Genomic DNA, 27,694 nt, shown 5'->3' with positions numbered 1-27,694 from the left:
CATTTATCAGTTATGTCAATGACGAACTCTCACTCGCTTAAAAACGAAGCCTGTTTCATTTATCAGTTATGTGAATGACGAACTCTCACTCGCTTAAAAACGAAGCCTGTTTCATTTATCAGTTATGTCAATGACGAACTCTCACTCGCTTAAAAACTAAGCCTGTTTCATTTATCAGTTATGTGAATGACGAACTCTCACTCGCTTAAAAACGAAGCCTGTTTCATTTATCAGTTATGTGAATGACGAACTCTCACTCGCTTAAAAACGAAGCCTGTTTCATTTATCAGTTATGTGAATGACGAACTCTCACTCGCTTAAAAACGAAGCCTGTTTCATTTATCAGTTATGTGAATGACGAACTCTCACTCGCTTAAAAACGAAGCCTGTTTCATTTATCAGTTATGTCAATGACGAACTCTCACTCGCTTAAAAACTAAGCCTGTTTCATTTATCAGTTATGTGAATGACGAACTCTCACTCGCTTAAAAACGAAGCCTGTTTCATTTATCAGTTATGTGAATGACGAACTCTCACTCGCTTAAAAACGAAGCCTGTTTCATTTATCAGTTATGTCAATGACGAACTCTCACTCGCTTAAAAACGAAGCCTGTTTCATTTATCAGTTATGTCAATGACGAACTCTCACTCGCTTAAAAACGAAGCCTGTTTCATTTATCAGTTATGTCAATGACGAACTCTCACTCGCTTAAAAACGAAGCCTGTTTCATTTATCAGTTATGTCAATGACGAACTCTCACTCGCTTAAAAACGAAGCCTGATTCATTTATCAGTTATGTGAATGACGAACTCTCACTCGCTTAAAAACGAAGCCTGTTTCATTTATCAGTTATATGAATGACGAACTCTCACTCGCTTAAAAACGAAGCCTGTTTCATTCATCAGTTATGTGAATGACGAACTCTCACTCGCTTAAAAACGAAGCCTGTTTCATTTATCAGTTATGTGAATGACGAACTCTCACTCGCTTAAAAACGAAGCCTGTTTCATTTATCAGTTATGTGAATGACGAACTCTCACTCGCTTAAAAACGAAGCCTGTTTCATTTATCAGTTATGTGAATGACGAACTCTCACTCGCTTCAAAACAAAGCCTGTTTCATTTATCAGTTATGTCAATGACAAACTCTCACTCGCTTAAAAACGAAGCCTGTATCATTTATCAGTTATGTGAATGACGAACTCTCACTCGCTTAAAAACGAAGCCTGTTTCATTTATCAGTTATGTGAATGACGAACTCTCACTCGCTTAAAAACGAAGCCTGTTTCATTTATCAGTTATGTCAATGACGAACTCTCACTCGCTTAAAAACGAAGCCTGTTTCATTTATCAGTTATGTCAATGACGAACTCTCACTCGCTTAAAAACGAAGCCTGTTTCATTTATCAGTTATGTGAATGACGAACTCTCACTCGCTTAAAAACGAAGCCTGTTTCATTTATCAGTTATGTCAATGACGAACTCTCACTCGCTTAAAAACGAAGCCTGTTTCATTTATCAGTTATGTGAATGACGAACTCTCACTCGCTTCAAAACAAAGCCTGTTTCATTTATCAGTTATGTCAATGACGAACTCTCACTCGCTTAAAAACGGAGCCTGTTTCATTTATCAGTTATGTGAATGACGAACTCTCACTCGCTTAAAAACGGAGCCTGTTTCATTTATCAGTTATGTGAATGACGAACTCTCACTCGCTTAAAAACGAAGCCTGTTTCATTTATCAGTTATGTGAATGACGAACTCTCACTCGCTTAAAAACGAAGCCTGTTTCATTTATCAGTTATGTCAATGACGAACTCTCACTCGCTTAAAAACGAAGCCTGTTTCATTTATCAGTTATGTGAATGACGAACTCTCACTCGCTTAAAAACGAAGCCTGTTTCATTTATCAGTTATGTGAATGACGAACTCTCACTCGCTTAAAAACGAAGCCTGTTTCATTTATCAGTTATGTGAATGACGAACTCTCACTCGCTTAAAAACGAAGCCTGTTTCATTCATCTCTGATCAAAAGAACACATCTGTTCTGAAGTTCAATAGGAAACTTTTGTTGACCGAGGTGATTTCTAATACACATTGAAAAGGGAAAAACACATTGAAGGTGTTTCACAATTGCTTAAATGTAAACAAAACTGTAGACACCTTGTCATTCTTGGACAAAAGAGTGTAGGAGCGATTGCTAAATAAAGTCAACAACTTTACCTGGCTATCTAGCCACCATTCATCTCTTTGCTAACAAATGTAATGCTGTGACAAAAACTGTCTACATGAATGTTTGCTTTATAATGTTTGTGAAGTCGACTACTTTCCAAAGTCGTCTGCTGTGACTATGGACAATAAAAGCTATTGTAAAGTGATATCCTCTGTAGATGGATGCTTTTTAAATATGTTATTGGACCATTAACAGATTTGGCTCATTAACCTTTACGGACCAAATAATGACGATCCACGTTTGAAAATATATATAATAAATTATTAAACCTACAAGCAATAGACTACTATTATTATGGTGGGAGATTATAATACTGTTTTAAATATCTCTATGGACCATAAAGGAAATCACACTGCAAATTATCACCCTCATGCTCTAAAGGAAATCACACTGCAAACTATCACCCTCATGCTCTAAAGGAAATCACACTGCAAACTATCACCCTCATGCTCTAAAGGAAATCACACTGCAAACTATCACCCTCATGCTCTAAAGGAAATCACAAATATCATGGATATATTAGAATTAGTGGATATATGGAGGCTTAAATATCCCGACCTAGTGAGATATACATTGGGGATGGCTCAATCAAACTAGTCGTCTTGACAACTTTGTTATGTCATTCTTGTTGGCACTAAAAGTTTTTTAAAAAAGTGTTGAAAGGGGACAGAATGCGGTCAGACCATCAGTTAATTGGCATATACATTACAGTTACTGAATTTCCACATGGGCGAGGATATTGGAAATGTAATCAAAGCCTATTGGATGACAACTTGTTTTTTAACCAGGATAGAATAATTTATAACTGACTATAACATAGGTATAGCAGATCCCCTTATTGTTGGACTTCGCTGTCCGTGAGACGAGAACAACATGCTCTCGTGTTTGTCTATAAAGCTCTTCTGAATAAGCTACCTTCTTATTGATCCTCACTCATCAATATTAGAATTATAATTCCTAAAACCAGTTCTCAAGCATGGATTCCACTTGAGGCCCATGTGATCTCCCCAGAGTTGGGTATGGATTACACTTGAGGCCCATGTGATCTCCCCAGAGTTGGGTATGGATTACACTTGAGGCCCATGTGATTTCCACAGAGTTGGGTATGACTGCCTTTTCCTGTTACGCTCCTTGCCTGTGGAATAGCCTGCAGACTAAACTTAGACTTGAGACTCTTGTCCCCCTGTTGCTCATTTTAAATATTTATTGGAGCATTTTTATTTTTGTATTGCTTGTAACTGTTTCGGGTAATGCAAGTTATTGTGCTGTTAGGGGAATAACCTGTTAGGGGAATAACCTTTTAGTAGAATAACCTGTGTAAATGTAATCTGTTGCTGTATTTTTTTTGTGTAATCCGTTTTGTTTGCCTTGTGTAGTTTCTTAATCATTGTAGCTAAACTGTATGTGTAAACATGTGTACGCAGGGCCCAGCTGTAAAAGAGACCTTGGTCTCAGGCTGTGTTCCTTGTTGAAATAAAGGTATAATAATAATAATTATTATATGGACACTTTTAAACAAGCCTTTAGAGGCCATGCTATTCAGTACTCATCTATATAAAACAAAAAAAGCAATTTAGGTCAAGAGTCCACATTAACAAAGGAAATAGAAGGTCTAACAGAACAGATAGATAGCAATAAAAACTGTACTACAGAAGCTCAGAATAAGTTAGAGGAAAAACAAAAAGAAATGGAGGAACTTATTCAAGAAAGATCAAGTGTAACACATTATAAAAATAAAGCGAACTGGAATATGGGGAAAAATGCACCAAATTATTTTTCATCTTCAACATAGAAATGCTACCAAAAATGATTTACTAAATTTGTTACAAATGACAGAGTCACTCATGATTCATCAAATTATATTTTGAAAGAGGAAGCAAAGAGCTTTAAGAATATGTTTTCGTTTCAGTCTCCTCCATCTCCACTAACCGAAGCTGCGATGCAATTTTTTTTTAGCAAAATGTATAGCACATAGAATTAAAAAGATATTGTTCAATGTTATTCATTCTAAATCAGACAGTTTTTTTTTTACATGGACAATACATTGGAGATAATATAAGGCAAGTACTTGAAACAGTAGAACACTATGAAAAATCTGGGAATCCAGGTATGCTATTCAGAGCTGACTTTAAAAAGGCTTTTGATAAAGTACGACTGGAGTTTATATTTAAATTCCTGGTACATTTCAAATTTGGGAGAATCTCTTATAATTTGGGTTAAAGTCATGTATAGTAACCCTAGCTGTAATATAGTAAACAATGGCTACTTCTCAGAAAGTTTTAAACTGTCAAGAGGAGTAAAACAAGGTTGTCCACTATCAGCATATCTATTTATTATGGCGATCGAAATGTTAGCTGTTAAAATCAGATCCAACAATAATATCAAGGGGTTAGAGATCCAGGGCATAAAAACAAAGGTGTCATTGGACGCTGATGATTCATGTTTTCTTTTAGATCCACAATTTGGATCCCTCCGCAGCCTCAGAGGATCTAGAAACGTTTTCGTAACTCTCTGGATTACAACCAAATTGTGATAAATGCACAATATTATGTACTGGATCACAAAAAAATACATGATTCCATATGTTTTATTTAATAGTTTTGATCTCTTCACTATTATTCTACAATGTAGAAAATAGTAAAAATAAAGAAAAACCTTTGAATGAGTAGGTGTTCTAAAACTACCAGTCAAAAGTTTAGACACAAACTCATTCAAGGTTTTTCTATTTTTTAAATATATTTTCTACATTGTAGAATAATATTGAAGACACCAAAACAATGAAATCATGTAGTTACCAAAAAAGTGTTAAACAAATATATTTTAGATTCTTCAAAGTAGGCACCCTTTGCCTTGATGACAGCTTTGCACACTCTGGCTTTGTGATGGCCATTCCAATACCTTGACTTTGTTGTCCTTAAGCCATTTTGCCACAACTTTGGAAGTATGCTTGGGGTCATTGTCCATTTGGAAGACCCATTTGCGACCAAGCTTTAACTTCCTGACTGATGTCTTGAGATGTTGCTTCAATATATCCACATAATTTTTCTTCCTCATGATGCCATCTATTTTGTGAAGTGCACCAGCCCCTCTTGCAGCAAAGCACCCACACAACATGATGCTGCCACCCCCGTGCTTCATGGTTGGGATGGTGTTCTTCGGCTTGCAAGCCTCCCCCTTTTTCCTCCAAACATAACGATGGTCATTATGGCCAAACAGTTTCATCAGACCAGAGGACATTTCTCCAAAAAAGTACGATCTTCATCCCCATGTGCAGTTGCAAACTGTAGTCTGGCTTTTTTATGGCAGTTTTGGAGCATTGGCTTCTTCCTTGCTGAGCGGCCTTTCAGGTTAGGTCGATATAGGACTCGTTTTACTGTGGATATAGATACTTTTGTATCTGTTTCCTCCAGCACCTTCACAAGGTCCTTTGCTGTTGTTCTGGGATTGATTTGCACTTTTCGCACCAAAGCACGTTCATCTCTAGGAGATAGAACGCGTCTCCTTCCTGAGCAGTATGACGGCTGCGTGGTCCAATGGTGTTTATAGTTGCGTACTATTGTTTGTACAGATGAACGTGGTACCTTCAGGCATTTGGAAATTGCTCCGAAGGATGAACCAGACTTGTGGAAGTCTACATTTTTTTCCTGAGGTCTTGGCTGATTTTCCCATGATGTCAAGCAAAGAGACACTGAGTTTGAAGGTAGGCCTTGAAATACCTCCACAGGTGCACCTCCAATTGACTCAAATTATGTCAATTAGCCTATCAGAAGCTTCTAAAGCGATGACATAATTTTCTGTAATTTTTCAAGCACAATCAACTTAGTGTATGTAAACTTCTGACCCACTGGAATTGTGATTCAGTGAATTATAAGTGAAATAATCTGTCTGTAAACAATTGTTGGAAAAATTGCTTGTGTCATGCACAAAGTAGATGTCCTAACCGACTTGCCAAAACTATAGTTTGTTAACAAGACATTTGTGGAGTGGTTGAAAAACGAGTTTTAATGACTCCAGCCTAAGTGTATGTAAACTTCCGACTTCAACTGTACATGATTCCATATGTGTTATTTCATAGTTTTGATTTCTTCACTATTATTCTACATTTATGTAGAAAATAGTACAAATAAAGAAAAACCCTAGAACAAGTAGGTGTTTCCAAACTTTTGACTTGTACTGTATATTTGCAAAAAAATATAAGGGGGATTGGAAGTGATGCAGACAATTACATTGATGGAAGCAACAATCTATCTGCAATATTAAAGCTTATCTACCCTTGAAATAAATAAAAATATGTTATATCCTCTGTCTGCACGCACACACACGCACGTCCATGCTGACACAAAAGATCATTTCACCTACCCATGGAGTGGTGCAGGGATTCGCTGGTGCTGGGTCGGCTGCCGGAGCGGGTGGGGGGGCGGGAGCTGTAGCGGGACGGGGGCAGGCTGTCCTCGCTCCTCTGTCTGCTCAAGGGGTACCCTACCTCACCCCTGTCGCCCTCGCTGCCTCCTCGGAAGTCCCTACAAACCACACACAATCAATAACAACATCGGGGTAAGGACACTGGACTCAACTGATTGTCTTAGTATTAGACCATTTCACACAGAACAGGATACTGTCTTAGTCACACTTCGACCTCTTCATTGGTTGAAATACCTCGTGTTGTTATTATCTGCAGATCTTTTAGACAGAATATGTTGCAGCTGGTTTAACACCATTCTTATCCCCAGGTCTCTGTCCCTCCAGACCGCAGGTGTCATTCATTATAATAGCCTGATCCCAGATCCGCTGGTGCCGTCTTGCCTACTAGGAGTTGGATAACACAAACAGTTCTGGGACCAGGCTATTGTTACAATATTAAATTTAGAGAACACCACTCTGACGTTCTTAGGGACACCAAAACATTAGTTATCCACTATGGTATTGTCTGACACCACTCTGACGTTCTGAGGGACACCAAAACAGTTATCCACTTTGGTATTGTCTGACACCACTCTGACGTTCTTAGGGACACCAAAACATTAGTTATCCACTGTGGTATTGTCTGACACCACTCTGACGTTCTGAGGGACACCAAAACATTAGTTATCCACTGTGGTATTGTCTGACACCACTCTGACGTTCTGAGGGACACCAAAACATTAGTTATCCACTGTGGTATTGTCTGACACCACTCTGACGTTCTGAGGGACACCAAAACAGTTATCCACTGTGGTATTGTCTGACACCACTCTGACGTTCTGAGGGATACCAAAACATTAGTTATCCACTTTGGTATTGTCTGACACCACTCTGACGTTCTGAGGGACACCAAAACAGTTATCCACTGTGGCATTGTCTGACACCACTCTGACGTTCTGAGGGACACCAAAACAGTTATCCACTGTGCTATTGTCTGACACCACTCTGACGTTCTGAGGGATACCAAAACATTTGTTATCCACTTTGGTATTGTCTGACACCACTCTGACGTTTTGAGGGACACCAAAACAGTTATCCACTGTGGTATTGTCTGACACCACTCTGACGTTCTGAGGGATACCAAAACAGTTATCCACTGTGGTATTGTCTGACACCACTCTGACGTTCTGAGGGACACCAAAACAGTTATCCACTTTGGTATTGTCTGACACCACTCTGATGTTCTGAGGGACACCAAAACAGTTATCCACTGTGGTATTGTCTGACACCACTCTGACGTTCTTAGGGACACCAAAACATTAGTTATCCACTGTGGTATTGTCTGACACCACTCTGACGTTTTGAGGGACACCAAAACATTAGTTATCCACTGTGGTATTGTCTGACACCACTCTGACGTTCTGAGGGACACCAAAACATTAGTTATCCACTGTGGTATTGTCTGACACCACTCTGACGTTCTGAGGGACACCAAAACATTATGCTGTAACATTAGCCCTCCCTATTTACTGGGTACTGGCAAATACTGTATTGACCACGGGGTCGACAGCATCCGATACTAAGAGCCTCTAGTCCAGAACGCATTGCTCCATGTTGTGCGTATACAGTATATATGTGTGTGTGTGTGTGTGTGTGTGTGTGTGTGTGTGTGTACTACTTGCATGATGTGTGTGTTTCGGTGGGAGATGGGGGTCACGGGTCGCTGCAGGGGTTCATCGACGCTCCGTCCAAGAGGAGCTGCCGATCTCCTCTTCACCCTCGTCGCCATGTTGGTCATGATCTGGACACACACACACACACACACACACACACACACACACACACAATTAAAATCACACGCCAACGGCAATGTGCCAAACACAAAACATGTTCCCACAGGACAATAACTGGTCCCAGATCTGTTCAGTGTAGCATTGTGTGTGTGTGTGTGTGTGTCTCTCACCCCCAGGTACTCTGTGGTCAGTAGTGTCTCTCCGGACAACTCTCTGGGCTGCAGCTGAAGCACTTCCTCTTTATCAAGGTCCGTCTCTATCGCGTCTTCCTGTTAACAAACACAGGACATTTTCCTCATTTTACTGAAGAGAACAGGAATTGATCCCAACCCTGATAGAGCCACACCAGGGTTGTGTTCATTTGGCACCAAACGTAAGAAAACAGACTGAAACAGGGGCGGACTACCTGGACTAGTCCAATAAGAGACAGTCATTTTCATTTTACGTTGCAAAACGTTTTCTGTTGCATGCCCTAATGAATACGACCCATCTGAGAATAGCATGACATAAGATTGTACTGGGAGAGAAGTGAAGTCTGTGAGATAGCTGTGAGACCATGGAGAGAGAAGTGCAGTCTGTGAGATAGCTGTGAGACCATGGAGAGAGGAGAAGTGAAGTCTGTGAGATAGCTGTGAGACCATGGAGAGAGAAGTGAAGTCTGTGAGATAGCTGTGAGACCATGGATATAGAAGTGAAGTCTGTGAGATAGCTGTGAGACCATGGAGAGAGAAGTGAAGTCTGTGAGATAGCTGTGAGACCATGGAGAGAGAAGTGAAGTCTGTGAGATAGCTGTGAGACCATGGAGAGAGGAGAAGTGAAGTCTGTGAGATAGCTGTGAGACCATGTGGAGAGAAGTGAAGTCTGTGAGATAGCTGTGAGACCATGGAGAGAGAAGTGAAGTCTGTGAGATAGCTGTGAGACCATGGAGAGAGAAGTGAAGTCTGTGAGATAGCTGTGAGACCATGGAGAGAGGAGAAGTGAAGTCTGTGAGATAGCTGTGAGACCATGGAGAGAGAAGTGAAGTCTGTGAGATAGCTGTGAGACCATGTGGAGAGAAGTGAAGTCTGTGAGATAGCTGTGAGACCATGGAGAGAGAAGTGAAGTCTGTGAGATAGCTGTGAGACCATGGAGAGAGAAGTGAAGTCTGTGAGATAGCTGTGAGACCATGGATAGAGAAGCAGTATTGCTGTTTGTGAACACTTTTAAACTGAAGTCCGTTCTCGGTGAAAAGGCCACGTCCGTTTGGAAGATTCCAACAACGAACACTGAAATGTGTCTTGCGATATTTTTTATTTTTTTACTACGCTGCCAGACACTCCTTTCAAAAACAACAACCAAGGCGCTGGGGGGGGGGGGGGGTAGCGAACAGTGGCGCCGTTTCTCCCTTGACGGGGGAAAGTACGTGATCGTGCCGATAACACCAACAATGACACCATTCTATTATAAGCAACACTATTATTCTAGGTTATTAGGGACATTTTCTAGAATGGCATCCCATTCTAGAAAATGGGCCCACTTTCCCAGAGAATCCAACCTGGCAACCCCATCAGACAGCACACGGGTGGGAGACACACAATATCTGTGTTACGCTGGAGAAGATGTCAAATATAGTATGTTTTATCATTGATCCCCCCCCTCCCTCTCTTTTTATATCTAATTTTTTGGGGAGGTGTTCTTGAGGTCAGAATGTGTGTGTGTGTGTGTGTGTGTGTGTGTGGTTCAAAGGACTCTGGGATGGTTATACAAATGGCGAGTGTGTGTGTGTGTCAGGGTTAGTAGGAGTGTGTAAGTGTGTCAGGGTTAGTAGGAGTGTGTGTGTAGGACTGTGTGTGTGTGTGTCAGAGTTAGTAGGACTGTGTGTGTGTGTGGTAGGTAGGTAGGTAGGTAGGTAGGTAGGTAGGGAGGGAGGTAGGTAGGTAGGTAGGTAGGGAGGGAGGGAGGGAGGTAGGTAGGTAGGGAGGGAGGGAGGGAGGGAGGGAGGGAGGGAGGGAGGGAGGTAGGTAGGTAGGTAGGGAGGTAGGGAGGGAGGTAGGGAGGTAGGGAGGGAGGGAGGGAGGGAGGGAGGGAGGTAGGTAGGGAGGGAGGTAGTTAGTTAGGTAGGGAGGGAGGTAGGTAGGGAGGTAGGGAGGGAGGGAGGGAGGTAGGGAGGTAGGTAGGGAGGTAGGGAGGGAGGGAGGGAGGTAGGGAGGGAGGGAGGGAGGGAGGTAGGTAGGTAGAGAGGGAGGGAGGGAGGTATGTATATATGTTTGTAAGTATGGATGTCCCATCTGTGGAGGAGTGTCTAGCGGACAGAGGCGATGCGTCTTTGGACATTTGCGTGTGTGTCCAGAACATGATCAACATGTCAACGAGGGTGAGATGACGAGCTTACCTCATCATCGTCATCCTCCTCTTCGTCATCAGACTCTGGTCCCTCTTCAGTCACCTCCCCTGGTTAGAAAAGAGACACGTCAGGTCAGCTCACAAAGGTGAGAGGTCAAATAGAACATGAAGAAACCACAGCTTGTACATACAGCGGCCTCCAACAGAACAGGGTACGTAGGTGCGATTGTGTATACTTAAGCAATAAGGCACAAAGGGGGTGTCTCTCCCAGTACTGAATTTCCACGACAATATTTTTTTATACATTTGCAAAAACTTCTAAAAAAAAAAAACAGTTTTTGCTTTGTCATTATGGGGTATTGTGTGTAAATTGATGAGGGGATTTTTTAAATTTATTTTTAGAATAAGGCTAGAATTAAAAATATGAATGGGTGTACATGTAATTCCAAATGCACAGTATATTGTGCTGGTGCGTGTCAATACACAGCAGGGCTGTGTGCATACATGCTGAAATGGACTACTTCTATGTGTCGATACCTCTGTTGTGTGACTGACCTGAGTTGAGCTGTTTGATAATAAACTCAATCTGCCTGTTGAGCTCCGGGTTCTCCTCTTTACTGTAGCAGTGAAGGATCTCCTCCATACTCTACACACACACACACACACATTGTCATTTAGCAGATGCTGTTATTCAGAGTGACTTACAGTAGTGAGTGCATGCTTTTTTTCATACTTTTTCGTACTGGACCACATGGGAATCGAACCCACAACCCTTGCGTTGCAAGCGCTATGCTTTAGCAACTGAGCCACACACACACACGGAAATCAATTACCAACAATGTTAATCACTTAAGCCCTTGACACACACACACACACACACACACACACACACTAACCATCTCCTTGGCTTCCTCTCGCACTGCATGAATACACAGGATGCTATAAAGGGTTCCGTTCACGTACGGCCGAATCTGTAAAAACATACACAAGCCTGTAAAGTACACGTTCACGTACGGCCTGAATCTGTAAAAACATACACAAGCCTGTAAAGTACACGTTCACGTACGGCCTGAATCTGTAAAAACATACACAAGCCTGTAAAGTACACGTTCACGTACGGCCGAATCTGTAAAAACATACACAAGCCTGTAAAGTACACGTTCACGTACGGCCTGAATCTGTAAAAACATACACAAGCCTGTAAAGTACACGTTCACGGCCTGAATCTGTAAAAACATACACAAGCCTGTAAAGTACACGTTCACGTACGGCCGAATCTGTAAAAACATACACAAGCCTGTAAAGTACACGTTCACGTACGGCCTGAATCTGTAAAAACATACACAAGCCTGTAAAGTACACGTTCACGTACGGCCTGAATCTGTAAAAACATACACAAGCCTGTAAAGTACACGTTCACGTACGGCCGAATCTGTAAAAACATACACAAGCCTGTAAAGTACACGTTCACGTACGGCCTGAATCTGTAAAAACATACACAAGCCTGTAAAGTACACGTTCACGTACGGCCGAATCTGTAAAAACATACACAAGCCTGTAAAGTACACGTTCACGTACGGCCTGAATCTGTAAAAACATACACAAGCCTGTAAAGTACACGTTCACGTACGGCCTGAATCTGTAAAAACATACACAAGCCTGTAAAGTACACGTTCACGTACGGCCTGAATCTGTAAAAACATACACAAGCCTGTAAAGTACACGTTCACGTACGGCCTGAATCTGTAAAAACATACACAAGCCTGTAAAGTACACGTTCACGTACGGCCTGAATCTGTAAAAACATACACAAGCCTGTAAAGTACACGTTCACGTACGGCCGAATCTGTAAAAACATACACAAGCCTGTAAAGTACACGTTCACGTACGGCCTGAATCTGTAAAAACATACACAAGCCTGTAAAGTACACGTTCACGTATGGCTGCAGAACTTGCTTACAGGAGTGTGGTGTCAAAAAAGCAGAGCATCTCTTAATTACAGACAGACCTTTCCCCATCTTTATAACTTTTGCTTGTTTGATGGCTCTGCGGAGGTCGCAGCGGGACTTGTTGTACTTGTTCCTGTCTTCAGCCGTAGCCTCAGGGTTTGTCTGCGTTAGCTCTGTGTGCGGTAGCCCTGTCCCTTTAGCTTAGCACCGACCTCTTGTGTTAATCCAGGGTTTTTGATTGGGGAAGCAGCGAATCTTGACTGTGGGGACAACGTCAGCGATGCATTTCCTTATGAAGCCGGTGACGGAGGTGGTTAGCTCATCAATGCTATCGACGCTAGCAAAGCAGTCTTGTAGCATAGGAGGACCATTTCTCAACTGAACACAGCACGGGTACTTCCTGATTACGTTTCTGCTTGTAAACAGGAAGCAGGACTATAGGGTCATGATCTGATTTTCTGAAGGGGGGGGGGGGGGCCTTGTATGCTTGCTTGTGGGTAGAGTATAAGTGGTCTAGGACTCTATCGCCCCCTAGTGGTGAAGGATAAGTGTTGATGGAAGTTGGGCATCACATGTCTTAATGACGCAGAATAAAATCACAGGCAACCAGGAAAGCAGCCTCCGGGTGCATGGTTTCCAGCTTGTTTATAGCCTCGTACATTAAGTACCAGCTTGTTGTTTTTATTGTCCTGAGGTGGAACATTTACAGCAGACACGATAACAGGTCGGCATTTGACCATCAGGTATTCCAAGATGGGTGAACAATAGGTCGAGACTTCCACTGCACAAGAGTCAGCACACCATTTGCTGTTGATGACGAGAGGCATACCCCTCCCCCTCTCGATTTCCCTCAACCCAATGTCCTGTCTGCTCGGTGAATGAAGAATCCATCAAGTTGGATAGCAAATCAAATCAAATTTATTTATATAGCCCTTCGTACATCAGCTGATATCTCAAAGTGCTGTACAGAAACCCAGCCTAAAACCCCAAACAGCAAGCAATGCAGGTGTAGAAGCACGGTGGCTAGGAAAAACTCCCTAGAAAGGCCAAAACCTAGGAAAAAACCTAGAGAGGAACCAGGCTATGTGGGGTGGCCAGTCCTCTTCTGGCTGTGCCGGGTGGAGATTATAACAGAACATGGCCAAGATGTTCAAATGTTCATAAATGACCAGCATGGTCCAATAATAATAAGGCAGAACAGTTGAAACTGGAGCAGCAGCACGGCCAGGTGGACTGGGGACAGAAAGGAGTCATCATGTCAGGTAGTCCTGAGGCATGGTCCTAGCAAACATATAGCCATGTTTCAGAAAAGCAGAGAATATTGCAGTTACAAGAATCCCTTTGATAACAAATCTGCGGTCGGAGGTCATTCATGTTATTACCAAGAGACTGTACATTGGCAAATAGAATGGAGGGAAGAGGTGGCCGGTTTTCACTTCGCCTTAATCTCGACAGGACTTCCCCTCTCCTGCCTCTTTATCGGCGGCGTGTCCTCTTGGATAGCCCGAGAATTTGATCAGAATTACGCAAAGAGCCCAGGGCAGAGGAGTCTAAGTTTAAGCCACAATTGAGGTTAGTAACTGCCGATCTGATGTTCAAAAGTTCTTATCGATCATAATAATCATAGCGGATACATAAACGCCGAAAGAATCACAAAATAGCAAAGTTGGAGCAGAGCTCACAAAACTATTGTTTAAGTACAGTGGGGCAAAAAAAGTATTTAGTCAGCCACCAATTGTGCAAGTTCTCCCACTTAAAAAGATGAGAGAGGCCTGGAATTTTCATCATAGTTGCACTTCAACTATGACAGACAAAATGAAGAAAAAAAATCCAGAAAATCACATTGTAGGATTTTTAATGAATTTATTTGCAAATTATGGTGGAAAATAAGTATTTGGTCACCTACAAACAAGCAAGATTTCTGGCTCTCACAGACCTGTAATTTCTTATTTAAGAGGCTCCTCTGTCCTCCACTCGTTACCTGTATTAATTCCACCTGTTTGAACTTGTTATCAGTATAAAAGACACCTGTCCACAACCTCAAACAGTCACACTCCAAACTCCACTATGGCCAAGACCAAAGAGCTGTCAAAGGACACCAGAAACAAAATTGTAGACCTGCACCAGGCTGGGAAGACTGAATCTGCAATAGCTAAGCAGCTTGGTTTGAAGAAATCAACTGTGGGAGCAATTATTAGGAAATGGAAGACATACAAGACCACTGATAATCTTCCTCGATCTGGGGCTCCACGCAAGATCTCACCCCGTGGGGTCAAAATGATCACAAGAGCGGTGAGCGAAAATCCCAGAACCACACGGGGGGACCTAGTGAATGACCTGCAGAGAGCTGGGACCAAAGTAACAAAGCCTACCATCAGTAACACACTACGCTGCCAGGGACTCAAATCCTGCTGTGCCAGATGTGTCCCCCTGCTTAAGCCAGTACATGTCCAGGCCCGTCTGAAGTTTGCTAGAGAGCATTTGGATGATCCAGAAGAAGATTGGGAGAATGTCATATGGTCAGATGAAACCAAAATCTAACTTTTTGGTAAAAACTCAACCCGTCGTGTTTGGAGGACAAAGAATGCTGAGTTGCATCCAAAGAACACCATACTTACTGTGAAGCATGGGGGTGGAAACATCATGCTTTGGGGCTGTTTTTCTGCAAAGGGACCAGGACGACTGATCCGTGTAAAGGAAAGAATGAATGGGGCCATGTATCATGAGATTTTGAGTAAAAACCTTCCATCAGCAAGGGCATTGAAGATTAAACATGGCTGGGTCATTCAGCATGACAATGATCCCAAACACACTGCCCGGGCAACGAAGGAGTGGCTTCGTAAGAAGCATTTCAAGGTCCTGGAGTGGACTAGCCAGTCTCCAGATCTCAACCCCATAGAAAATCTTTGGAGGGAGTTGAAAGTCTGTGTTGCCCAGCAACAGCCCCAAAACATCACTGCTCTAGAGGAGATCTGCATGGAGGAATGGGCCAAAATACCAGCAACAGTGTGTGAAAACCTTACAGACTTACAGAAAACTTTCGACCTCTGTAAGACTTACAGAAAACATTCGACCTCTGTCATTGCCAACAAAGGGTATATAACAAAGTATAGAGATAAACTTTTGTTATTGACCAAATACTTATTTTCCACCATAATTTGCAAATAAATTCATAAAAAAATCCTACAATGTGATTTACTGTTTTTTTCCCCCTCATTTTGTCTGTTATAGTTGAAGTGTACCTATGATGAAAATTACAGGCCTCTCTCATCTTTTTAAGTAGGAGAACTTGCACAATTGGTGGCTGACTAAATACTTGTTTGCACCACTGTAAATACCTGCAGTTAACTTGTGCAATGTGTTAGAAGATAAAGCAGATCGCCTTCTGATTTCATCTGTCACGATATTTTACGTTATGAAGCTTACCGCAGTTCCCCAGAACATTTGAGCCGGTCATGTGTTTGTTTGTAAATAGCACAATGGGAGAAAGCTGTGTTTTAAGGGGTCGTGTTTTATAATTGAAAGTCAACAGTATTTTTTTTGCTTCAATAGAGAGTGATCAGGGACGTGCAACTATAGTTTTCCTTCACAGAAAATACATCAGTGCAACACATTCAGACAGGAAATAGCTTCATTTTCATCAGATGACAACAGAAGTGCAATGCTATTTTGTCACAGCTGCTCCTGCTACGCCCTCTGGTGTTCATCCGGTGTCTTCTTGACCTGCAGTTACTCCCCCTGTACACTCTCTCTCTCTCTCCCTCTCTGTGTGATTGTGTGGTTGGAGACAAGTGTGCTGGATGGAGTCAGAGCAGATCCCTACCAGCTGCAACTCGTTCCATAATAAAGACCTCTACAAATACTCAGTCCTGCCACTTCCACTCTGCCAGATCGTAATCTCTGCTCAGTCAGTTCATGATTCTAGCCATTTATGATTATTCAAGATCATGTTACTCTGCTGTGCCTGTTTCCCTGGCTGATACCGTTTATCCACTCATTGCAGTCACCTCTCTGTCTCTGTCTCCTGTCTCCTGTTCCACATCTCACCACACAACTACCTTGCTCTGGATTTTACTCACCACCACTACCTTGGATTCCCCTCAGGACCTGTTTACACTGTTCTACTCAGCTAACTCCAACCTCGGTCTCCACATCTGTTTTTTCTGCAACTCATCCAAGCTTCCCTGGATCTGCACTCCATATCTCTCTGTGTAACAATATATATTTTGATTAATTCATCCTTGTTTCCTCATCTGAGTCTGCTCTTGGCTTCCCCTGTGTCGCTCCGCTTAACATATTTGGCTGGCAGCCACACAAGCCACACAAGTAAATGAGCCAGCTACATTTCCTAATGTTTGGCTTAAAGTTAATCTTGCATTTTACAAGAGATTTCTTGAAAAAATGTGAGATGAAGGGACAGATAACAGCAATAGCCTAGGTTGGAGACCTAAAGGTCACAAAAGGCACTAATTGTGGCGATTTCTGTTTAGTGTGATGCAGAAAAATAAGGCAGGCTGGCTACACCTTCAAAAGTACCAGAGAAAAGTAGCTACACATCAGTCAGAGCGCTGTCTACTGATAGAGTTCCCTTTTGTGAATTCGCATCCGAGTGGAAAAGTGCAACTGAAGCAGAATATTAGTCTGATGTCGAGAAGAAATTACAATAACAAGACCTTTACATCTGTGTTTACAAAACGCATTAAGAGATTTCGAAAGCTTTTTATATATTTTTTTTCTGTGTGTGAAAAATGAATAATTCTGCGTTAACGCAGAGGACGCTACGTTTAACTTGCTAGTTATCTAGGTAAATTGCTGAATTAATAAGGTGACAGGACATCATATTGTGTAAGTTTTCTGCCGTGTTTGAGAAGTCAACGCCCATTGGATGAGTTATCCGTACAACTGCCACTCGTATCTTTTGATTTCCTTTAGTTTTTTTGCCGCTCTTTTCTCAGCCGTCTGCTCCTCCCGCCTCTTCTCCAAGCAGACAGGCCCGTTGCCCTAGCGACTCCAGATTCCACACAGACAGTGTGTAACCATGCTGCTTCAGAGACAGTACTGATCTTACTTTAGACAAGCATGCGACAAAACTTTGTTCATTTGCACAATGTTGCTCGTTCACATTCACTTGGAAATGTCCAAACTCTATACTTACCTATATATGTATAACTTTATGAGCTGGACTGCCTGTCTTTGCAATTTCTTAGCATATTTCGTGAGCAGCCTCCATGGAAATTCATTATTACTTGTGCTAATTTAGTTAGCATACTGGTAACAGACGTTAAAAATAATGAATTCTGCATTAACGCGGACCCTAAATTTAAATTTGCTAGTTATCTAAGCAAATTACTGAATTAATAAGATGTTTTTGGCACCCCCTTTTGTACTAAGGCAGTAATACAGTAAATCCCGGGATGAGTGAAGGACTGTATGAGATATGAACATCTGGATACGGCTCAACCCTACGATACAGTACGCCACCATCACTCCAGCAAGCAGATTAGTGATCTGCTGGGACTGGTGCAGATTAACAGATTTACAGATTAACCTCTTTCTGTGTGTGTGTTTTATATGTGAGTAGTTTGTGTACATTCACAACAGCAGGTGTCTGCCTGTGTGTGTGTGGGTGCGTGAGAGTTGTGTGTGTAAGTGCATGTGTGTGTCCATGAAAGTGTGTGTGTGTGTATTACCTCGTGGTTCTCGTGTCCCAGAAGGTCAGTCAGAACCTTCAGCACGTATTTAGGGTTCTCAGCACACTTCCTCTTACCTGGAACAAAAAGACAAGTCATGACAACAGAGATACGGGTTAGGGTTAGATACGGGTTAGGGTTAGATACGGGTTAGGGTTAGATACGGGTTAGGGTTAGATACGGGTCTGAAAGAACAAGAAGATTTCATTCTGCTCACCCCATCTAACTCAATTTGATTTGAATCAATCCCTTCAATGGGCATTTAACATTAGACCCAGGGCCAGAAGTCTATACAAGGCCTAGGGACAATGTATTTTATATAACCAGGTAAGTTGACTGAGAACACATTCTCATTTACAACAACGACCTGGGGAATAGTTACAGGGGAGAGGAAGGGGGATTAATGAGCCACTTAATGAGCCACTGTAGATGATTAGGTGACCGTGATGGTTTGAGGGCCAGATTGGGAATTTAGCCAGGACACCAGGGTTAACACACCTACTCTTACAATAAGTGCCATGGGATCTTTAGTGACCACAGAGAGTAAGGACACCCGTTTAACGTCCCATCTGAAAGACGGCACCCTACACAGGGCAGTGTCCCCAATTACTGCCCTGGGGGCATTGGGATATATATTTTTTTAGACCAGAGAAAAGAGTGCCCCCTACTGGCCCTCCAACAGCATCTGGTCTCCCATCCAGGGACCAACCCTGCTTAGCTTCATAAGCAAGCCAGCAGTGGGATGCAGGTTGGTATGCGAAGACACTCCTTTGATGAGTCGTGAGTAGAAGTAAATTGTCGTGTGTGGCTCAATTGGTAGAGCATGGACTCTTGCAACACCAAGGTGTAGTGGGTTTGATTTCTGCTTTGGGACCAACCATAGTATGGGTCCCATACGGAAAAATTAATGGACGTATAACTGTAAATGGCTTTTTGATAAAAGCCTCTGCTGATAATATGATGTTTATTGTAATAGGTCATTTGAGATCTAACTAGCTAACTCATTCTAATTATGTGGGAGATAGAGGGAAGGGATCAATGCCCATACCTAACTCTTTAGCCAAGGTGCATGAATGAAAGAGATGCACCAGTATTTTCGTATACGTTTTACCCAGTAGTACTGAGCCAAAAGTGGTCCCTGAATATGGCGTACCATTATGATGTGCAGCTTGCTAGATGTCACCGAAATGGTGAGAGGCTGAAGCTCATTGGCTGGTCTTCGAATAGCTAGGAACTCATTGGCTGGCCCAAATTGGGGGAAAATGTAAGGAAAATGTCACAGCTTCCAGAAAAAAAAACATCTCTTTTTAGGGATTTCGTGGCTTAGTTGAGGTAAAACAATAATTCTGCTAACCGATTATACATGTTTGGACTACATATTGACACATCCAGCACAAAGCGGGAGAATGTCTTTAAAGAGCAAACTGAAGTGAAGAGGAATTTCAGCAACTCTTGTGGAGGACGGTGGAAGTTGATCAAATTCCTATAAAAATACGCTGAATTTCCAGTTCACTTCAGACAACTGATGTGGACTGTGTTAGTGTTCCCTGTATAGGTGGTGTGGGAGCCCACGTCCCAAAATACTTTTGGTTTCAACTGAGGGCCTGTTTATTGTTTTGGGTGCTTTTGCGCCGCGGATGGAAAATAATCGGAGGGAAACACTGGACTGAGGGAAATGTAGCCTGATCCCAGATCTGTTTTGGCACAAATAGATCTGGGACCAGGCTAATGGACTGTGCCATCAGGTGGATGTCGTACTAGGTATGGGTGGTACCAGGTGATGGGTGGTACCAGGTGATGAGTGGTACCAGGTGATGATAGGCTACCTCTGGTGCGTAGACATAGGTTCATGAGCAGGGCCACAGCGTACTCCAGAGTGTAGTCAGACAGACAGTCAGAGTCCTGCAGCTCATCTACCAGCCAGTCAATGAGACCATCCTCTATCATGGCTGACTGCTGGCTCCTCCTAGAGTGCGCACACACACACACACACACACACACACACACACACACACACAGGCGCTTGCACGCACACACATGGATGTGTACACAAAACTCACATGTTCGCACGCACAAACAGACGCACATATGCAGACGCACAGACACAAGCAAACAGAGAGGAACAAAGACAACGGGGTTAGGCCCGGACACCACTAGGTGTTGCACAACGAGCAAACAGAACGAAACACAGCCCACGGGGTTAGACCGGGAAACCACTAGCTGTTTATAAGCTTGCGTTTCAAACCAATAGTTTTCTGATTAACAAAAAAACAAAAAGTGGAGACACCGGGATATCACATTCTCTAGTCTACTAGGGCTGATTGTGGCGGTAGTGTGACTGTGGATGCAGAGCGGTGGTGTGACTGTGGATGCAGAGTGGTAGTGTGACTGTGGATACAGAGCGGTAGTGTGACTGTGGATACAGAGTGGTAGTGTGACTGTGGATGCAGAGCGGTAGTGTGACTGTGGATACAGAGTTGTAGTGTGACTGTGGATGCAGAGTGGTAGTGTGACTGTGGATACAGAGCGGTAGTGTGACTGTGGATGCAGAGCGGTAGTGTGACTGTGGATACAGAGCGGTAGTGTGACTGTGGATGCAGAGCGGTAGTGTGACTGTGGATGCAGAGTGGTAGTGTGACTGTGGATGCAGAGAGTGGTAGTGTGACTGTGGATACAGAGCGGTAATGTGACTTTGGATACAGAGTGATAGTGTGACTGTGGATGCAGAGCGGTAGTGTGACTGTGGATGCAGAGTGATAGTGTGACTGTGGATGCAGAGCGGTAGTATGACTGTGGATGCAGAGCGGTAGTGTGACTGTGGATACAGAGCGGTAGTGTGACTGTGGATACAGAGCGGTAGGTAGTATGCCTGGTATAAGATTGTCATATCATAATATAGGTTAGTTTAATTCAACACTACACCAGGATGCTAAACAATACAGCACAATAACATACAGGTTAGCGGTCCAAATGGTGTGTGTGTGTGTGTGTGTGTGTGTGTGTGTGTGTGTGTGTGTGTGCATGCACACGTGTGAGGAAGTGAGTGGGAGTGTATTTGAGGAAGTGAGTGAATGAGAGTGTGTTTGAGGAAGTGAGTGAGTGGGAGTGTGTTTGAGGAAGTGAGTGAGTGGGAGTGTGTTTGAGGAAGTGAGTGAATGAGAGTGTGTTTGAGGAAGTGAGTGAATGAGAGTGTGTTTGAGGAAGTGAGTGAATGAGAGTGTGTTTGAGGAAGTGAGTGAATGAGAGTGTGTTTGAGGAAGTGAGTGAATGAGAGTGTGTTTGAGGAAGTGAGTGAATGAGAGTGTGTTTGAGGAAGTGAGTGAGTGAGAGTGTGTTTGAGGAAGTGAGTGAGTGAGAGTGTGTTTGAGGAAGTGAGTGAGTGAGAGTGTGTTTGAGGAAGTGAGTGAGTGAGAGTGTGTTTGAGGAAGTGAGTGAATGGGAGTCTAGGACAAAAAAGGCTTCTCAACAGTTTTTACCCCCAAGCCAATAGACTCCTAAACAGGTAATCAAATGGCTACCTGGACTATTTGCATTGTGTGTCTCCCCAACCCCTCCTTTTACGCTGCTGTTACTCTCTGTTTATCATATATGCATAGTCATTTTAACTATACATTCATGTACATACTACCTCAATTGGGCCGACCAACCAGTGCTCCCGAACATTGGCTAACCGGGCTATCTGCATTGTGTCCCACCCACCACCACCCCGTCTTTTACGCTACTGCTACTCTCTGTTCATCATATATGCATAGTCACTTTAACCATATCTGCATACTACCTCAATCAGCCTGACTAACCGGTGTCTGTATGTAGCCTCGCTACTGTATATAGCCTGTCTTTTTACTGTTGTTTTATTTCTTTACTTACCTATTGTTCACCTAATACCTTTGTTGCACTATTGGTTAGAGCCTGTAAGTAAGCATTTCACTGTAAGGTGAACAACACCTGTTGTATTCGGCGCACGTGACAAATAAACTTTGATTTGACTTGAGTGTGTTTCAGGAAGTGAGTGGGAGTGTGTTTTCAGGAAGTGAGTGGGAGTGTGTTTCAGGAAGTGAGTGGGAGTGTTTTTGAGGAAGTGAGTGGGAGTGTTTTTGAGGAAGTGAGTGGGAGTGTTTTTGAGGAAGTGAGTAGGAGTGTTTTTAAGGAAGTGAGTGTACCTGAGGCTTAGTTTCTGCAGGGCTCCCAGGACATTCTCTCTGCTCACAGAGTCCTTCTCCTCTGTCCTTAGAGACTCAATGAGCAGCCTCAACAAAGACGGGACCTGGGACAGGTACACACGACCTGGAACACAACATACACACACACACAACACAACCAGGGGTCACCACCATCGTCCGAGGATTATAGCCTGGAATCCATGCTTCAAAATCACCATTTGCTTCATGATGAAATCCCTGAGCAGTTTCCTTCCTCTCCGGCAACTGAGTTAGGAAGGACGCCTGTATATCTCCACCTGTTGTATTCGGCGTATGTGACAAATAACATTTGACTTAATTTGATATTTGTAGTGACTGGGTGTACACATCTATCAATCGGTGCCGTTTAAAAAAATGTATTAAAAAACAATTCCAGGGGGTGGATCCGCTTTAATATTGCAGATAGATTGTTGCTTCCATCAATGTAATTGTCTGCATCATTTCCAATCCTCCATATATTTTTGTGGTAAATATATATATATATATACACACTTTAAAAAAAAGAATATACCTTTATTATTCCCTGCAAACCCTACCATTCCTCCCCCAACTGGAGTAAACTAATAAACAATAACACTCAGGCTTCAGCTTCACCTTCAGGTTATACATACTATACACATTTTACAGACACAATCTATTTTACAATAGTTATATTTTGTTTGTTTTTAGTCCTTCCTCTATTTCTGATGTCCGTCCAGTTTGATTTGTATTTGTAACTGTGCTATTTCACAACATTTCTGAACCAATATACATTGTACAGACACCCGTATGTTTTACATTGGTTATCTTGTTATTAGTCCCTCCCTTCAGCTCTATTCAACCCCTCCCATCTTGCTCTTCACACCATCCATCTAATTGGTGCCCTTCTTTACGAGATGTTGAAAAACCATAATAGCCATAATCTTGCTATAACAAAGAGATTGAATACTTATTGACACAAGACATTTCAGCTTTTCATTTCTAGTTAATTGCAACAACAAAAAAATTCTACAAACAAAATTCCACTTTGACATTATGGGGCATTTAGATCAGTGTCTTTAGATCAGTGTCTTTAGATCAGTGTCTTTAGATCAGTGTCTTTAGATCAGTGTCTTTAGATCAGTGTCTTTAGATCAGTGTCTTTAGATCAATGTCTTTAGATCAGTGTCTTTAGATCAATGTCTTTAGATCAGTGTCTTTAGATCATTGTCTTTAGATCAGTGTCTTTAGATCAGTGTCTTTAGATCAGTGTCTTTAGATCAGTGTCTTTAGATCAGTGTCTTTAGATCAGTGTCTTTAGATCATTGTCTTTAGATCAGTGTCTTTAGATCAGTGTCTTTAGATCATTGTCTTTAGATCAGTGTCTTTAGATCAGTGTCTTTAGATCAGTGTCTTTAGATCAGTGTCTTTAGATCAGTGTCTTTAGATCAGTGTCTTTAGATCAGTGTCTTTAGATCAGTGTCTTTAGATCAGTGTCTTTAGATCAATGACACAAAATCTGAATTTAATCCATTTTAAATTCATGCTGTTTTTTTTAATTTTGAAAAAGTCAAGGGGTGTGAATACTTTCTGAATGCACTGTATACTACAACACATTAAATAACATATGACTTACCCTCTGCGAGGGATGCGAAAGCATTGATGAGACGAGCCATGTACTGCCTGACCATCTCGTTCTTCGACCTCATCAAGAGGAGCACAGGTTTCTGCAAAACATATTCCAACGCAGATTTTTTTTCATGGGAAAGCCACTGGGAGATTCGGTATAATGGACAAAGGACAATGGATGGTGAACTGTTTCACATGCAAGTTACTGTACATAGTCTAACATCTATTGTTTCCCATAGGCAATTTGGAAAAACACTACTGTGGGGTTGTATCTGGTTGGCAAAAGAGAACCATCGTGCTCTCCCAGAAGCTTGGCTGGTGTGTTTTTTTATCCGTTATTTTACCAGGTAAGTTGACTGAGAACACGTTCTCATTTACAGCAATGACCTGGGGAATAGTTACAGGGGAGAGGAGGGGGGATGAATGAGCCAATTGTAAACTGTAATCAATGAAGACACGTTGAAACTTTCAAAGTCAAATCATTTCTCAAAAACTTTTCCATTCAAATGTGGACTACGAGCCAAAGTCTCAAGCCAGCCACCGCACAAAACTACCCTCATCACATGACATTGGAGCAGGCCAGGGGAGAACCACCTCCCCCTTCTCATTGAAGCAATGGAAGTTCAAGGTCAACCGCGGTACTGCAGACATTGTTGACAGAAAAAAGGATCACCCATTATAGCAATTCGAAAAATTGCAAACTTTCTAGTAAATTTTTTAAATATATTTTTTAAAAATAGAATCATTCTAAGACAATAATGGTACCAATAAACAAGAGGCTACTCTGACAAACTGAGATCAATCTGACCTTCAATTCAAACAAACAATAGCTCAGGCCAAATGAAGTGACAGATTGTATATTGCCTCCTAATATTGTACATATAAACATATATACATACAATACCAGTCAAATGTTTGGACACACCGACTCATTCAAGGATGTTTCTTTATTTGTACTATTTTCTAAATTGTAGAATAATAGCGAAGATATCAAAACTATGAAATAACACATGGAATTATTTAGTAATGAAAAATGTGTTAAACAAATCAAAATATATTTGAGATTCTTCAAAGTAGCCACCCTTTGCTTTGATGACAGCTTTGCACATTCTTGGCATTTTCTCAACCAGCTTCATGAGGAAGTCACCTGGAATGCATTTTAATTAACAGGTGTGCCTTGTTAAAAGTATATTTCTTGAATTTCTTTCCTTCTTAATGAATTTGAACCAATCAGTTGTGTTGCGACAAGGTAGGGTTGTATACAGAAGATAGCCCTATTTGGTAAAAGATCAAGTACATATTATGGCAAGAACAGCTCAAATAAGCAAAGAAAAATAACAATCCATCATTACTTTAAGACATGAAGGTTAGTCAATAGGGAAAATGTCAAGAACTTTGAAAGTTTCTTCAAGTGCAGTCTCAAAAACCATCAAGCGCTGTGATGAAACTGGCTCTCATGAGGACCGCCACAGGAAAGGAAGACCCAGAGTTTCCTAAATTCATTACAGTTAACTGCACCTGATTGCAACCCAAATAAATGTTTCACAGAGTTCAAGTAACAGACACATCTCAACATCAACTGTTCAGAAGAGACTATGTGAATCAGGCCTTTATGGTCGAATTGCTGCAAAGAAACCACAACTAAAGGACACTAATATGAAGAAGAGACTTGCTTGGGCCAAGAAAAACAAGCAATCGACATTAGACCGGTGGAAATCTGTCCTTTGGTCTGATGAGTCCAAATTTGACATTTTTGGTTCTAACTGCTTTGTGAAACGCAGAGGAGGTGAACAGATGATCTCTGCATGTGTGGTTCCCACCATGAAGCATGGAGGAGGAGGTGTGATGGTCTGGGGGTGCTTTGCTGGTGACACTGTCAGTGATTTATTTAGAATTCAAGGCACACTTAACCATCATGTCTACCACAGCATTCTGCAGCGATACGCCATCCCATCTGGTGGGCGCTAAGTGGGACAAACATTTGTTTTTCAACAGGACAATGACCGAAAACACACCTCCAGGCTGTGTAAGGGCTTTTTGACCAAGAGGGAGAGTGATGGAGTGCTGGGCAAACCATCTTCTAACGAACCAGTGAATCGTAGGACCAATGAAACAGGGGCCCTCCTTCCCTAGTGTGGTAATTCTAGAAGCCAGGAGGAAAAACGGAACTACTGGCACTGAATCGGAGGTTGAGGCTGTTTCGTAAAAAGTTAAAATAATGAGATGAAGATATCATGTTTACTGAAGACAGTGAGATGTTCAATTGATTGTCTTTCTTACCAGGAGGGAGGGAGGGAGAGAGAGAGAAGAGAGAGAGAGAGAGAGAGAGAGAGAGAGAGACAGAGAGACAGAGAGAGAGATAGAGAGAGAGAGACAAAGAGAGAGAGAGAGAGACAAAGAGAGAGAGAGAGAGAGAGAGACATTTTAAACCGGCACATTACTACTGTCAAATTAAATGTGGTATCTAGCCTACTTGAGAGAGGCTGGTGAACTTTGGCCTTACCAAAAAGAGTTCATGACCTACCACCATTTCCAATATGAAATCATCCCAACATTTAGAACCTGTGAAAGCCTGTGAGTAGTATCTTTAGCCATTCAAGAGATCCATTAAATGAAACAAAAAGGCCTAATTCAGATTCTTCTCTTTGAAGAGTGCACTTAGCAATGCTTCACACCCTTAAGGGGGAAGTGAACGAGTGCCCACTTTGGGGAGGAGAGAATCGTGACAAAGCCCCTATGGTTCTGTTAGATAATATGTCTAATGGTTACCTCATGGTTGTACCAGATGCCACCCTGTAAGTGCCGAGCTGAAGTTTTCCCATAGGTACAGATCTAGGATCAGTTTCTCCATCTAACACCATTATTGGGGAAAATGCTAAACTGACCCAAGATCAGTGTCAAGTGGCAATTTAACCCAACAACACCCTGCCTGTTTTAATTATATTTTTATTTCACCTTTATTTAACCAGGTAGACCAGTTGAGAACAAGTTCTCATTTACAACTGTGATCTGTCCAAGATAAAGCAAAGCAGTGCGACAAAAACAACAACACAGAGTTACACATGAACAAATGTACAGTCAATAACACAATAAAAAAGAAAAATAGAAAAATCTATGTACAGTGTGTGCAAATGTAGACGAGTAGGGAGGTAAGGCAATAAACAGGCCATGGAGGTTAAAATAATTACAATTTAGCATTAACACTGTGGTGATGGATGTGCAGATGATGTTGTGCAAGTAGAGATACTGGGGTGCAAAAGAGCAAGAGGGTAAGTAATAATATGGGGATGAGGTAGTCTGGTGTGCTATTTACAGATGGGCTGTGTACAGGTATAGTGATCGGTAAGCTGCTCTGACAGCTGATGCTTAAAATTAGAGGGGGAGATATAAGACTAATGCTTCAGTGATTTTTGTAATTCGTTCCAATCATTGGCAGCAGAAAACTGGAAGGAAAGGCAGCCAAAGTAAGAATTGGCTTTGGGGATGACCAGTGAAATATACCTGCTGGAGCACATGCTA

The 27,694-nt window shown here is 42.1% G+C and overlaps 1 protein-coding gene across 5 annotated transcripts in view; it reads right to left on the bottom strand.

The window, feature by feature from the left end:
- The window catches only part of armc9 (armadillo repeat containing 9), an 89,954-nt gene that overhangs the window by 36,375 nt on the left and 25,885 nt on the right, over positions 1 to 27,694 (bottom strand). For all 5 annotated transcript variants that reach the window (XM_090234194.1, XM_036985001.2, XM_090234246.1 and 2 more), the window contains 10 exons: positions 24,183 to 24,273; positions 22,550 to 22,673; positions 20,216 to 20,355; positions 18,390 to 18,466; positions 11,647 to 11,721; positions 11,306 to 11,396; positions 10,800 to 10,858; positions 8,599 to 8,697; positions 8,318 to 8,436; positions 6,594 to 6,754 (listed from right to left, as the gene is read on the bottom strand). In XM_090234194.1, coding sequence (XP_090090320.1) covers positions 6,594 to 6,754; positions 8,318 to 8,436; positions 8,599 to 8,697; positions 10,800 to 10,858; positions 11,306 to 11,396; positions 11,647 to 11,721; positions 18,390 to 18,466; positions 20,216 to 20,355; positions 22,550 to 22,673; positions 24,183 to 24,273 — 1,036 coding nt within the window. The remainder of the gene's footprint in view (positions 1 to 6,593; positions 6,755 to 8,317; positions 8,437 to 8,598; positions 8,698 to 10,799; positions 10,859 to 11,305; positions 11,397 to 11,646; positions 11,722 to 18,389; positions 18,467 to 20,215; positions 20,356 to 22,549; positions 22,674 to 24,182; positions 24,274 to 27,694) is intronic.

Source organism: Oncorhynchus mykiss, chromosome 1, assembly GCF_057628025.1.
Source record: "Oncorhynchus mykiss isolate SJ-2025 chromosome 1, ASM5762802v1, whole genome shotgun sequence".
Taxonomy (NCBI): Eukaryota; Metazoa; Chordata; class Actinopteri; order Salmoniformes; family Salmonidae; genus Oncorhynchus; species Oncorhynchus mykiss.
This window is presented reverse-complemented; position numbering and strand designations above follow the sequence as displayed.